The 14134-nt window shown below is 37.3% G+C and overlaps 1 protein-coding gene across 4 annotated transcripts; it reads right to left on the minus strand.

Moving 5' to 3' along the window:
- Positions 1-1457: 1457 nt before the first annotated feature.
- On the minus strand, positions 1458-13432 carry copz2 (COPI coat complex subunit zeta 2). Of its 4 annotated transcripts, none has more exons than XR_007398063.1 (10): positions 13291-13432; positions 11207-11275; positions 10943-11027; positions 8848-8939; positions 8656-8711; positions 6781-6858; positions 6611-6662; positions 5387-5518; positions 4552-4590; positions 1458-2173 (listed from the first exon to the last, which is right to left on the minus strand). XR_007398063.1 is itself a non-coding variant. In XM_049014203.1 (10 exons), exons 1-10 carry the CDS (start codon positions 13306-13308, stop codon positions 2126-2128), a joined length of 570 nt encoding a protein of 189 aa, XP_048870160.1. In that variant the 5' UTR covers positions 13309-13432; the 3' UTR covers positions 1458-2125. The 4 variants fall into 4 exon arrangements, 2 of the variants coding, with proteins under 2 accessions (XP_048870160.1, XP_048870162.1); XM_049014203.1 differs by lacking the exon at positions 5387-5518 and adding an exon at positions 3387-3419; XR_007398064.1 differs by lacking the exon at positions 1458-2173 and adding an exon at positions 3385-3419.
- Between the last annotated feature and the right edge of the window lie 702 nt (positions 13433-14134).

Below are 14134 nucleotides of genomic sequence, written 5' to 3' on the forward strand. Positions count from 1 at the left end.
AGCAGAAATCACGTTTTCGCCTGCAGTTCATAATTAAGAGTTATGGCCACCAGGTGGGGCGGTAGTTCTTTTCTCAGCGTTGCCACTTCGTTCTCGAATGGTCAAAGGGCGTCTGTTACGTGAGGCCTAGCAGCATAGCTTCTGGGTCCCTGGTGTTTTTACAATAATAATAATAATAATAATTATTATTATTATTATTATTATTAATTAATTAATTTATTTGTTTGTTTGTTTGTATTATTATTTTTTTATGTACACATCTAGTATATCACCCTGCCCCCGCAACCCTGATCAGGATAAGCTGATGAAACATGCATGGATAATATGTTGGCTTGTGTGTGTGTGTCTGTATATATATATATATATATATATATATATATATATCCATTTGCTGTACTCGCTTGTCCTATTCGGAGTCACAATAAAAATGTTCAACGAACTGCAAGTCAAACGTGATCATTAATTCATGAAACGTTTACGGAAAGTCGTCACGTTTCGCATTTATCTATTTTGCTTGTACATTTACGGAATTTATTTTAAATAATATTTAAACCTTAAACTTGTGAGTATAACCATAACATTCCATTGTAATATAATACAATATAATCATCCAAAGCCATGAAACAGCGTGTTATTTGATTATACGGACGAAAATCCAGTAATACCAAGTTAGGTTGCTCCGAATTAAGAAATCCAAATTCACTTTTAATGAGATGAGATGATCTTTTCCTAACACGTCAGGTCGTTATTATAAGACACAGTAAGAACAAATGTTAATTAATAATCTTCATCTTAAAGTATTTTATTGTGGTGTAATTATACATAAAAATAAATTATTTTAAAATATCTCAACAGAACGCAATATTGTGGGGGAAAAAACGAATATTTAAGTTTTATGCGTATCATTCTTTGCCCATGGCACCAATAATTATTTTAAAATAATAATTTTGTGATATCCAATTTAACATTTAAAGATTATTTTAAATGTAAACAATCTAGTTAGGAAATATTAATTTTTACATACGTGTGGGGGAGGGAGTTACAATTTCTCAACATGTATTACAGATCTTTTAGTGATAAGTAGCGTTCGATAATATGCTTAAGGTCTTGCCCACTGTTGCCCAGTGTTGCCTAAACTCCGCCCACTGTGGGAGCTATCGTATCGTTGACCCCGCTTCCATCTAGGACGCATCCTATAGGTTATTTGTTAGAGGAGGAGACTGCGTTACATGTCGGATTCACGTCACTACTCTACCAATCAAAGTAATGGCCAACTTTCCCCTCCTTCAAATATGCAAATATCTAGAAGGGTTATTACCATATCAATGGTACATAGGGGAAAAACGATTGGTTGAAATAGATTCTTTTGTAGATGTACACCGATTATTTCTTTGCGTTTACTGTTTCAGAAATATGCAAAACGTCATTTTGCATTTAAAATAATTTAACAGCAGCCATTTTAGGTATAAACCACTCTTTATTACGTTTTCACGGAAACCAAGGCAAAAATACACCGACAACTACATATGAAATCGGTTGCATTTACAAGAAAACCCCTTTATTTAAAGCTATCAAATTTTAAATTACCCCCAAAGAAGACCTCATAACCTTATGGAAAAAACAATCACTGTTACGTTAATGCGTGGTCTATATGCGATTCTCTAAGCATCTAACAAATATTGTCTGACACTCAATATTTGCTTGTTTTTTAGTTAAAAAATTCTAAAAGTAGAAAATGGAGATATATAAATGAAATTTATATAAATTTCATGAAAATTTATGAAATGTTCTGATCAGCACTCCGTTAGTGATGCTAATAAGGTAGTTTATTTGAACATACACAATCGAATTAGGCTAGTTGTGTGTAACATTCGGTTATCTGACTGTAACAGTTTTGGCGTAAAAAATGAATGGGGAAAAAATCACAAGAAACAGCTGAACCTGTGACTGGAACACAGAAATTTGTATTTTGTGTGTGTGTATAGCTTGCTTCAATAAATCTGTCTTTGCTGCTCGGTTATATATTAGAATATGAAAAACATATGCAGCCCCAATAAATGCACATAAAAGCGAAGGCACACACATTTTTATTGCACGACGAAGTAGAGCCACTTCTGTTCCACGTTTACTTCAGTATCGACCATTTGATTTGTTCCTTCGCCGACTGCAACACCTGAAAACATATTTTAGTAATAAAAGAAAAACGCTAGTATTAGCATTTTAATATTCATTACCAATATGATATTCAGTATTGCTTCAAATGAGTTTACTAACGTGTGGTAAAAGCAAGTGGCCTGTAGATGGCACTGCGCTTCTAATAATTGGTGAGAAGTTCGGGTACTTCACTATTTAACTTTCTGTGCTTCATTAGGTGGTTTACACCTTACGAAATATAACACATTCAAGCTAAAACTCTCAAATGAAAATCTCTATTTTTTTTTATTAAAAAACCTAGACTGAAATGTAGCTACTCATTGTCAGTTCATTGTCAAATGATATCTGATATGCATTCTTAATTTTTTAGAATTTAGTTTCTAATATTTATATTTAAATATGTGAATCACCTTTATAATAATTCATAGTTCAACCATAAGATATATCTCACTTAATATAAATATTAGCATCAGTTAGTATCTGTTTAGTATCTGTTTAAGATTAAATTACTTCTATTCCCAATTAATGATACAAAAATGTAATGTAGTATTTAATGCAACAGCACTTGCTTGGAAACAATAAGTTACAAAGAAGCTGGCAGGTTAATTGCCAAAATAACCAATATCATCATATTTCACGCAGAACAGAAAGTTCCATTTTTCAATTTAAAACAAAATTAAAACAAAACAGAAAACTTCATCAGCTTTCATTGCATTTCCAAGCAAGTCTGTTATACATTGCAAATTAATATTACATGCCGAAGTTAACTCTATATAAAGTAATATAGTTACTGCATATCATACCGTACAATAAAGTTTTGTACATTCTGTTCTTCATAATTAAATATACATTTGAACATCTGATTGCTTAAAATATGTCCCGAAAATAATACAATTAAAAATAATTTTCTTTCAGTGTTTGTGCAGAAATTAACCACAAGGGGGAGAAAAGCAATACTCTCAAGATTGTGCTAAACACAAAGCTAACTTTTTTTTGTTCTGGCAGATAGAGGGATTGTAAAGGCTCTGATATTATGTGTGTGAAATTGTGTGTATGTGTGTGTATATATGTATACACACACACACACACACACACATATATGCATATATATATATGTGTGTGTGTGTGTGTGTGTGTGTGTGTATGTGTATGTGTGTATGTAGAATCTAGTACAATTAAATCGATTCTACTTGTATATGGTGGATCTATACTAAACATAAAGGAGGACTTACAGTGGACGTCACTGCCAGTTTCTGCGAAATATGCTGTACAGAAGTTAGATTGTAGGGTTAGTGTCAGAAGACGGAGGAACCCACAGGTAATTACAGGTTATGAAAAGCATTCAGCAGTGAGTCTACATCCATTCATGCCCAATTACATTTTGGTAGCTGCAAAATTGAAAGGAATTAAGAAACAGTGAGCCAGACTTTGGGTAGAAAATGCAGTGATTTAAAAAAAAAAAAAAAGAGAGAGAAAAGAGGGGTGAGTACATTATAAAAAAAACAATGGAAAGCATAAGATATGGAAGTAAACAAAAAGGAAGGCAATTTTAATGTGGTCAGGTAACAAAAAACCTGGTTAAAAAAAGCATCAGCCACTGAAGGCAAACTTTTTTACAACATGCTAACTGTAACTTAGGAAACACATATATTAGTAGCCAGGGATGAATAAGACTGCACTGCATAAGCGGTTGGAAGATAATATTGACCATACAGGGTCGTTCAGACGCTCAATGGTTAGCACTGTGGCCGCATAGCCCCAGGTTGGTGGTTGGATTCCCACCACTGGCATAGTGTGTATGGAGTTTGCATATTCTCCCCATGGTCACATGCATTTACTACAGACACTCTGGACTCTGTGCACTTCTTGGAACTTGCACAGGGCTCACCTTGACTCTCTGCCGGAAGATTGATGGGTAATATTGATCATACTCGCTCGATCATAATCGGGTTAAGGAGACAGTGGTGGGTAGCGTGCATCTGACCTCCTGCATCTACTCCAAGGTACTGACATACAGGCATGTGTGTGTGTGTGTGTGGGGGGGGGGGGCATCTGAGAACCTGCTCCTTTCACCCAAACGAATGAAAGTCCCCCCCTTTGATGTTCAGCTACTCAATCACACAAAATCCCTGGAGGGGGACCCCCCCTGATCGCAGAAAAACCTACTGAGGCCAGTAAAAAGTCCCCCCCGCCCCCAATTGGAGCAACTGCCCCTTCAAAAGTCTGTGCCTGTCGCTGCTGACATATCTTCAGCAGGCCGAATTCACATACCAAGGATGGCAGATTGGAAATCAAAACTGCGGACAATGGTTGTATGATAAGTAGTAAGTTCAAAAGGTATTTAATAAATATAGAAGGCAAGGTAAAATCTGGAGATATATGTTAATCATGTCCTACCTGAGCTACACTTTGCTCTGACAAAGGGCTTTCGTCCACCTAAAAACAAGAGAACAGACAGATGGGAAAGGCTGGCAGTAACATATAAATGGATCACAACCACATACCCTTTTTATCTGTGTATGAATGTAACACTTATTATTTATCTTCTTATAAAATGTTCTATCATTTTCTAAAATTGTGGATTACATTGACAAGTTCCTGGAAATAACATCAGCAGGCTGCACAGGTGTAGGACCACTCAGACAGGAAAAAAAACACAACACAGGAAAAATAGGAGACAAGATGCAGTGAACCATCCGGAAGCACTCCAGCCAACACATCAGCGTGTGAGGTCAGACAAACCGGGTTTCTCCACATTGACAATTTTCCACAGGCAGTTGTTTAACATTCTTTTCTTTGCACAAGCATTTTTCTGGCAATTATAGTTAAATATTAGACTACTGGTATTATAATTGAATGTAACACATCGCAGTTAAAGAATGAAATTGCATATAGTCGTAAAACTATCAGCAAACAGTATCACACAAGCAAGCCAGGCAAAAATACAAACCACACCAGCGGTGGAAAGTTCAGGTCCAGAAAGTAATCATCCAGACCCAGATTTTGCTTCAACCAACCAGTTGAGTATAAAGAGTCACAGTCACAGGGTACTAACAACAACTAGTTGGTTGAAACAAAATCTGGGTCTGGATGTTTACTTTCTGGACCTGAATCATCCACCTGTGAAACACACTATCAACTCTGAAAATGCATTCATTTGGTATTAATGTTACAGAAAACCCACAAAGAGTGACTGGGTTACCATGGCCCTTAGTGGCTCTTATGCCATTACCTGCTCTACCCTCCCCTCTCTTTTCTCGTTGCCTCTCATTGGCTATGCATTCTGGCTCTTGTCCCCTTGACCCTCAGTGTTACCAGTGATGTAATCAAAGAGGACAAACCCATAGGCTGGATCGGAAACAGTCTGGTTTATGGAGATGGACAGAGGTCATTGGGGTGGCCCATTGGTCAAGAGACAGAAGAAGCACAACAGTCAATTAAGAAGAGGGTGGAAACCCAAAGGGCTAAACAGGGGATGGAGTTTCGCCTTCGACATGGTTGCTGCCAGCCTGTGCAACTCAGATTAGCAGCAACGCTGGTTCACGCTCCACAATATAGTGTACAGTCATTTAAAAAGTCACACAGCTTACAAAGCAGTTTTGGGAACTATTACTTTTTCCCTCATTGTAGAATATACTTCAAATACTTTCAAGAAAATGAAACAGAGAACTCAAAATGCCTTATTTAGCTTCATATAGCGCATAGTAGGGCACATGACTGGTTTATGGTTTGCTCTATGCAAAACAAACGCTTTTACAGACAAAACAAAGCAATAAATCAGGTAACAAATTCATTTTTTGAAATATTCCTGTGAAATGTCAGAAGAGAAAATACTGCTATGTATTTATACAGCTCCAGAAAAATTAAGAGATCAGAGGAAAATTTTCAGTTTCACTCATTTCTCAATTTATGGCTACGAGTCTGTATAAAATATGTATTTTTTCCCCAGCCTGGCTCTTCGCTGTTTTTCCTTTATGAAGGGCTTTTTTCTTGCTTTATGGGTCTTCAGTCTTGTCTATAGGAAGCTCTTATGAACTGTCCTAGCAATGCACTTCACATCACTTAATGTTTCCTATTCTTTGTGAAGGTCACTTGAAGTCATCCTACGATTCATGAGGCGCTGTCAGGCAAGCTGACGGTCATCTCTGCCATTATAAAGTCACTTCCCTCCTCTACCTGGCTGTTCTTTGGTCTTTCACAGCGTCTTCTGTTTTACCTTGTTATTGTGTGTAAATTTTGAGCCTGGAATTCAATGTAGCTTTCAGCCAGCAGAACTGGGATTAAAACATGCAGATTAGAAAAAAAAATCATAGAGTGGTCTCTTAATTTTTTTCAGAGCTGTATTCATTATATTTCATTTAAATGTTTTAAAGTTACAGTAGTACAATATTAGGAAATAAAACAACTGTATTTTGCACAGGACTAGCCAATCATAAGGCGGTTTTTTTCCACTTACTCTGTAATTGACCTTCTGAATGACTTGCTGTGGGTCACTCTCCAAGATTATCCTGGCAGCAAACAGTACCCAACAATCAGACAAAGAGTCTGGATCATGAGTATAACACAATTCTTATTCCATGCAAATGCATCTCTCCTTTTCAAATACCTCCGCATTTCAACACTTACCCTCCATCAATGATTTCATCCACCACAAGGAACACACCATCCAGGTTGTCTAAAAGAAACCTCTTTTCCACATTCTTTCTGAAAAAGGGATATGAGACAGCTGTTTTTATGCCGCCTTATAATACCCCATAAAATCATAATATTATCCGCCACAGAAGTGAGCCAGGACCCATCACTAGAAGTACAGGGCAAAGGACAGGAGTTACCCATTCACAGAATCGCCAATTCATCATCTACATGTGTTATAACTGCAGGAAGAAACTGGGAAACCAAGGAAACCAGCATAACACAGGCAGAACACGGAAACTTCATACAGAGAAACTAATCTTAACTCCCATCCCACTAGAGTCAGGCTGCATTAACTACTGAGCCACCTTTTTTTTTTCTTCAAATTATACTATCCTTTTATTCACTGATTCATTCATTCATTCATTCATTTTCCATAACCACTTGTCCTATGTTGGGTGCAAAGCAGGCAACAAACCAAGATAAATCCCCAACCCATCGCAGGGCACACACACCACTCGCATCTACAGAAAAATTGTTTTTGGACTGTGGGGGAAAACCAGAGCACCCGGAGGAGACCCCACAATGACACGGGGAGAACATGCCCCCAACAACATGCCCTCCACATTACTTTACCTATATTATTTCTAATTCATATGTTTATAGTCTTGTTTTAAACAGCGGACTCGAAGTATATAATCGCTGCTGCCAGGAGCCGAATGTCGCGTAGGAGGAGCAATGTGGAGTAGGAAATGCAATGTGGGAACTTATCATCTGATACCCCAACCCCAACCATAAATCCCTCCTACTCGGCATTGCCCCTCCCTACTCCTACTCGGCACTGCCCCTCCCTACTCCGACTCGGCACTGCCCCTCCCTACTCCGACTCGGCACTGCCCCTCCCTACTCCTACTCGGCACTGCCCCTCCCTACTCCTACTCGGCACTGCCCCTCCCTACTCCTACTCGGCACTGCCCCTCCCTACTCCTACTCGGCTCCCAGCTGCAGCGATATATACTTGAATTGGGCAGGATGTACAGATCAGTTCAGAAGCATAACAAGATTATGTAATTAAGCGAGTGCCAGTCAAACATTACAAGGCAGAAAATGATGTGGAAATAGTGACAGAAATATGACAGTTCTGTGTCATCATGCTACTTTCATACAGATGAATGGACATACAAAAATAATCACTGACAGCGCAAATAATTACGATCAGGCGAATATGCAATTGTGACAATCCGAGTGAAAGGGTACTTAGTTTGACACTTCGTGTTGTACAAACTGTGCTGTTTGAAACATTACATTTATTGTAATCCATGAAAGCTTTTCTCAGTGGCAGAACAGAAAGATGGGTTGTTGCCACCCACTAGTACTCTTCGCTGCATTAGTTTCTATGGAAACAGCATCAGCAACAATCCATACAACTGAGAAGAACTTCTGCCTCATCATTAATATGAACTATGCAGGCCAAAACAGCATTTAAAGTTTGACCGAGTAATCTTTAAGACATTACTGCCAACACCTTAAAAACATTCGCACAAAGCTATTTGTGCAGACAGTAAGAATCCATTCATTCAAAATAGCACGACTTCCATATTTTACAGCCATTTTTCTGTTACTGGAAACAAAGTATTCATTTCATCACTTGGCTTAGCTGCCTTTATAAAATTTCATGTTGTTTCTGAAAGAATATTTTTGGAATTTCACAATTAACATAACTCAATTGTGCTTAATCGTGTCAAAAGATGCACGGATCGCTCCCATTGTTTAAACTGTAGACATCTATGAATTTTTATGGCATTTAAGTGGAATGTTTATAGTCTTGTTTTAAGTGTGTAGAAGATACAGCTCACACACGGCACTTACCGCAGGATCTGACTGAGCGTATCAAATAGGCAATTTAAAACCATCATCAACATGAGCTACAAAACAGGGGAAAGAGAAAGTCAATGTTGAATGTGTATCTATCAGACCAAGGTGACATTTTTTTTCTTGTTAACAGCAGAGTGATCACAACCTCCTCTTATTTTACTCATAACAATGAACTTAAAAACTCACCTCATTTTCCTGGGCACTCCCCACCACGTAGAAGAAGAGGTCAACACTACTCTTATATACAATAGTTAAGCCCTCCAAGAATGCTATCTCATCTGTCAAAGGAATGGAATGAAAAAGAGAGCGGGATTTCATCAGCTAATCGCAAGTTTAATTTGCCACCAAAATCACATATTTATGACTTGTGTGTGTGTGTGTGTGTGTGGGTGTGTAGTCCAGGTATACCTTACCTTGTGGGGACCAGTTTCCTGGGAAAAGCTCTATCTAATAAAAATCTGTGACTGCAATGAAAAAAACTAAAAATGCAAAAACTCTTGTATTTTGTTTGGTTACTTATGGTTAGGGCAGGGTGGGGGTTAAGGTTGTCATAGTTAGCGTTAGCATTTTTCCCATAGAAGTGAATGAGTGGTCCCCATAAAGATATGTTTACCCGACGTGTGTGTGTGTGTGTGTGTGTGTGTGTGTGTATCTGTGTGTACGCGTGCACATGTCTGTGTTACAGAGAATTACTGGATTGTTCAGAACATAAAGAGAATAGTGATACATTCTTCATCCCCTCTGGTAAACCTTCAACCACCCCATCTTGCTCTCCACGCAACACACAGGCTGCGGTCGAATAGTATCTCCCAAGTCCTTTTCCTAACAACTTTTCCTTGACCTTGGTAGAATGTCATGAGTTGAACGAAAGGGTAAGAAGGAAAAGTCATAAGGACCTATGGAAATATAACCATGATTCTGAGACGATCTGACTGCACTTACACTAGGCTATGCAATCATGTGACGGCGGACGTCACTGACATGGGTGTGCCATGTGAAGTTTCCGAAAATGAACTACAAAAAAGCACATCTTCACACAGTGCCTTCTTACTCTGTTGTTTCATGCAGCTGTATAAACGTGGGAAACACTGTGAAAAATATTACTTCATTACCAAGGTTGGAATTTAAATTTTCAAAGGAAAATAGGAGCTACAGTCACACAACTGAAACGAAATGATGGCCACAATGAGAATGGCTGTTCACGCTCTCCTTCTGGTCGACACTATCGATAACCATCCCAATTACTGTATGAAAATAATTATTGAATTACGCAAGATAGGCCTAACATGATAGGCCTATAAATCCACTACATATCATCATTTTTCAGTTTCAAACACGTTGAATTAAAAGCTGACTAAATCTGGCTAAAAACACCTTATATCCCTTTCTCATGAAAGACAGACTTCTGTGTTAGAGTTAACAGGCTGACTGACTTTGATCTGTTACGATATGTCCTGATGGTGTAGTGCTTTAAATATTGCTACTCTGAGAATCCTATCCCACAATTTATCTCCGTAACGGATGGTCCGCTGTACCCTGTGATAATGGAGATGAGAAAGTAAACATCCCAGCATTTTAGAGACTTTAAAAACGACTCTTATTGTTGCTGCCCCAAATACTTTCAGGTCATTTCATCCAGTTAGGAACCCTCCTAAAGTAAAAAAAAAAAAAAAAAAAAGACTATCCGACCACAGCCACAGACACATATACAAGTGAGAGCAAGCTTTGGGGGGGGGGGGGGGGGGATCATAGCACAAGGTGGGCCAGCGTCCAGCACAGCTGGAGCATTTAGAGTTGAGGACCTTTCTCAAGGGACCAACAGTGACATCACTCTGCTGGCCATGAGAGCTCAATCAGTGACGTGCATTTTATTTCCAAGCTGCCAAACCTAGTCAAAACTACCTGATAGCCAAAATGTCTTGCCCTTTTATCTAAAATAAATTGAAACTTTTAGACTGAATGAAGTTCCAGTTTCTCTCAAAAGTTATACTGATTCTCAGTGAGGTACAAAGAATAATAAATATATAATACATCTAACACTAATATATATATAACATATATATCATATATATATGATAGTTCCAATATAATTTGGGCCACATGACAAACAATAACTCTTTAAGCATTCTTCATGAAATGAGTGTTTACTTTCATTGTTTGTAGCTGTAGTTAGCTGCTTCAGCCAGTGGGATTTAAGCCACGTAACTTCATAATGTGCATAAATTTCATACTTCATCAGAATAACGTCGTTTAAACTAAATCAACACAAGGAGATACATACTGTCAGCTTTGTGGGATTTGTTAAACACGCTCTTCTCAAAGTTTTTCTGTTCCTTCATTGAAGGGTACAGTGCAGTGTCATAGTACTGGAAAGAGAGAAATGGCATGAAAACACAAATTCAATGATGTAATAGAAAGCAATTAATGAACTGATAAAGTGAAGAATCGGGTGACGATTAACTGCTCATTTAAGTAAAAGGAGTCTAGGAACTACAGGTAAAATATCAAACTCGAGTAAAAAGAAAAAAAACTCACAGTCCTTTACCTTTGATAAGAGTCTATTTCCATCATTGTCCAAAATTAAAACAGCTTTCACCGTGTACAGAGATGGTTCCTGGGAATACATGCATATCGTCAGTAGCATCAGAAGTGAGCTAAGTAAGTACAGTAACAGTTCTAACAACAATAATAATATTTTTCATCTTAAAATGTATTAATTCATAGTAGCTTCAATAGTTGATTTTAAAAATATCAGGACCCATATTTAAGAACTTGTGTGTGATTAGATAAAAATACTTTATTAATGACGTTTATCCTTTTAAAATGTTTATAAAGAGGACAGGCTTCGTTTAACTGACGTCTACATGTAATCTTCTGAGCAGGACTTTCAAATTAAAATGTAATCAGATACATTATAACTGTAACTTTTCTATGAGCTTGAAGAGTATAGCAACGTATTTCATTTTTCTAAAATGAAAAAAATACTACAAATGGTTTCAAGTGAATTTTGGATCAGTTAAAAAAAACAGTTTTATTTGACATTTACATACTTCGGTTCAGTCACATGTTCAGATAAAAAGGTAATATTTTACTTGTGGGGGCACAAATAATGTAGTAGCACATTCTTTTGATGTATTAATTAACCAGAAACTAAGACTTAGTTGTGAACTTATCACATGTTTGTTCATCATTAAGCAGTCATAATGGTTCATGTATTTCATTCAGTTAATATATTTATTCATGTTTTGTACCCAAGTAGTAGCTGTGTTACTAAGTTATTTGGGTCCCTTAAAGTACTGTGTTAACAATGAAAATAATTTTAACATACAAATGTGTAAACAAAGGACTTCATTGAAAATACCATTATCCTAAAAGCATTTTGCAGTCTACTCACAAAGTCTGTTGCAAAAGTACAACTGACTTCAGCTCAGCTGTTACAATAGGAATGATGATAATCTGTGTTCTCTTCAGTAGCTGGGCTGTCCCAAACCAAAGTTCTGTTATGCACTGACTGCCTCAGACTCAGAGTCTAAGTGTATCACAGAACTTCGGTCTGAGGCCATATGAGTGCAAAACTAGACCATCACAGTCCAGACCAATGCAACGTTTACCGAGTCATCTAGCTTTCAATAGATGGTTACAATAGTACAACGTTATACCCGAACTAAATGGAACTTTAGGCCTGCTCGTTATCATTGTACGTCTGAAAACTAGTAATGCATTATCATCTTTTCGTTCAGTTTCACGAAATCGATGCGTATCTTATATACTTCACAATTCTGTGTGCCACGTGAGATTTTATGACATGGACCTTAAAAGAGTTAAACAAAAATTGCACCTAAATTAGCATATGAAATCCTTTTGATGTGATACTTATCAGAAGATAAACGTAACACTGAACTGAAAGTAATATACTGAAGACACACTGTTGTTGCAGCAGGCGGCGTATTGCAACTATGTGGCTAATGCAAATAACAGTGTCGCTGTTCGGTAAAACTATAAGACGTGGCACTCAAAGTTACAAGTCTCGCTATAATTTGGTCACATCCACGCAATTAGTACACAAACTTTTTACAGTGCACACATTAAACGTACGTTACATAAGCATAAGCATAAATATGAAGTAAAATAAGATTTCTTCAATCTCATTTCAATTCGAGATCTGCGTCTACATTTTCCGACTAAGTGTATTTACTTATCAGCGATTCAGTGATTCGTTTCACCAATGTCGCTCATAGACAAAAAGCTGTAGAATACATAATTTTGGGCGTACATACACATATTTATAAAACATATACATACATAACTATATATTATATATTAAAGATAGGAGAGACACAGAGAGGCTCTACCTTCTGCCATTACTTCACTTCTACGTTTTCAAATCGTTTACATTAAGACGCAGCAAACGCAAAGTGTCTCGTTTCATTAGTCTTTATTGTTAATAAAGTAACAGCACAGGCTCAAAGATTCCACAAATTTTGTGATATCTGTGTCGCCGCGCCAACCCTCAAAATTGATCGCTAACCATCAACTGCAATTTGTATTCCACCCTCATCCCCCCCAAAAAAACATTATTTTATGAAAAAGACAACAAGAAAAATGTTATCATTATCAAAGATTGCCTACCAGAGCCATAAAGTCCATGATAGTGTATTTCGGTGTTGACGTGGACAAACTCAACCTGTCATTTTAATGGACCACGCAGAGCCCTTCTGACTCACAAGTGGGCTGGTCTTCTGCTGCCCATTCGTTCTCGCGAAACTGCACTGTGTCGCCAGCCATTTTGGCTCTGGCCGCAAGACTTCCCAATTTTTTGCATGCGAGTCTGATCCACAATGGTGTCTTTCATGACGTTTTTCATTGAAGGACACGTGTCGTTCTGGAGTTACAGTGTTCCACTGTGATTTTTAGTGTAAATGCTGCCGGTTTTCCGGTTACAAAACGTTTTTATTTCTTGAAAATGCTGAGTTTTATGCGCATGACCGCTAAGCTATTTCAAATATTAAACATATTGAGTAAAAACGTGCATCTTATACCGATCACTACTTTTTAAATATTCATTATTTTCTTTATTGTAAAATATATAAAATATGTTCTTATTTTTAATTATTTTAAAATAAGAAAAATGCATGACAGGTAACTTTACGGTGACCGAAACAGTACATTATCCTATGACTGGTGATTATACACCTGTTTCCATGGCATATTGGTGACTAAATAAGTGCCTGTAACATTTCCAGCACATCGTTAGCCAGAGTTAAAGCAGTTAACTTATGTAAAGACTTAACTTATGTAAGTCGCTCTGGCTAAGGGCGTCTGCCAAATCCTGTAAATGTAAATGTAAATGTTATACCATGAATTACTTCCTTGAAATATTCGTTGGATGAGCTGCGAAACACGTCATTTATTAACCACAGAAAAGAGAAATCTGCAACTTATTTGGAATGTATTACGATATACAACTTGTTTT

Source organism: Brienomyrus brachyistius, chromosome 5 (genome assembly GCF_023856365.1).
Source record: "Brienomyrus brachyistius isolate T26 chromosome 5, BBRACH_0.4, whole genome shotgun sequence".
NCBI lineage: Eukaryota > Metazoa > Chordata > Actinopteri > Osteoglossiformes > Mormyridae > Brienomyrus > Brienomyrus brachyistius.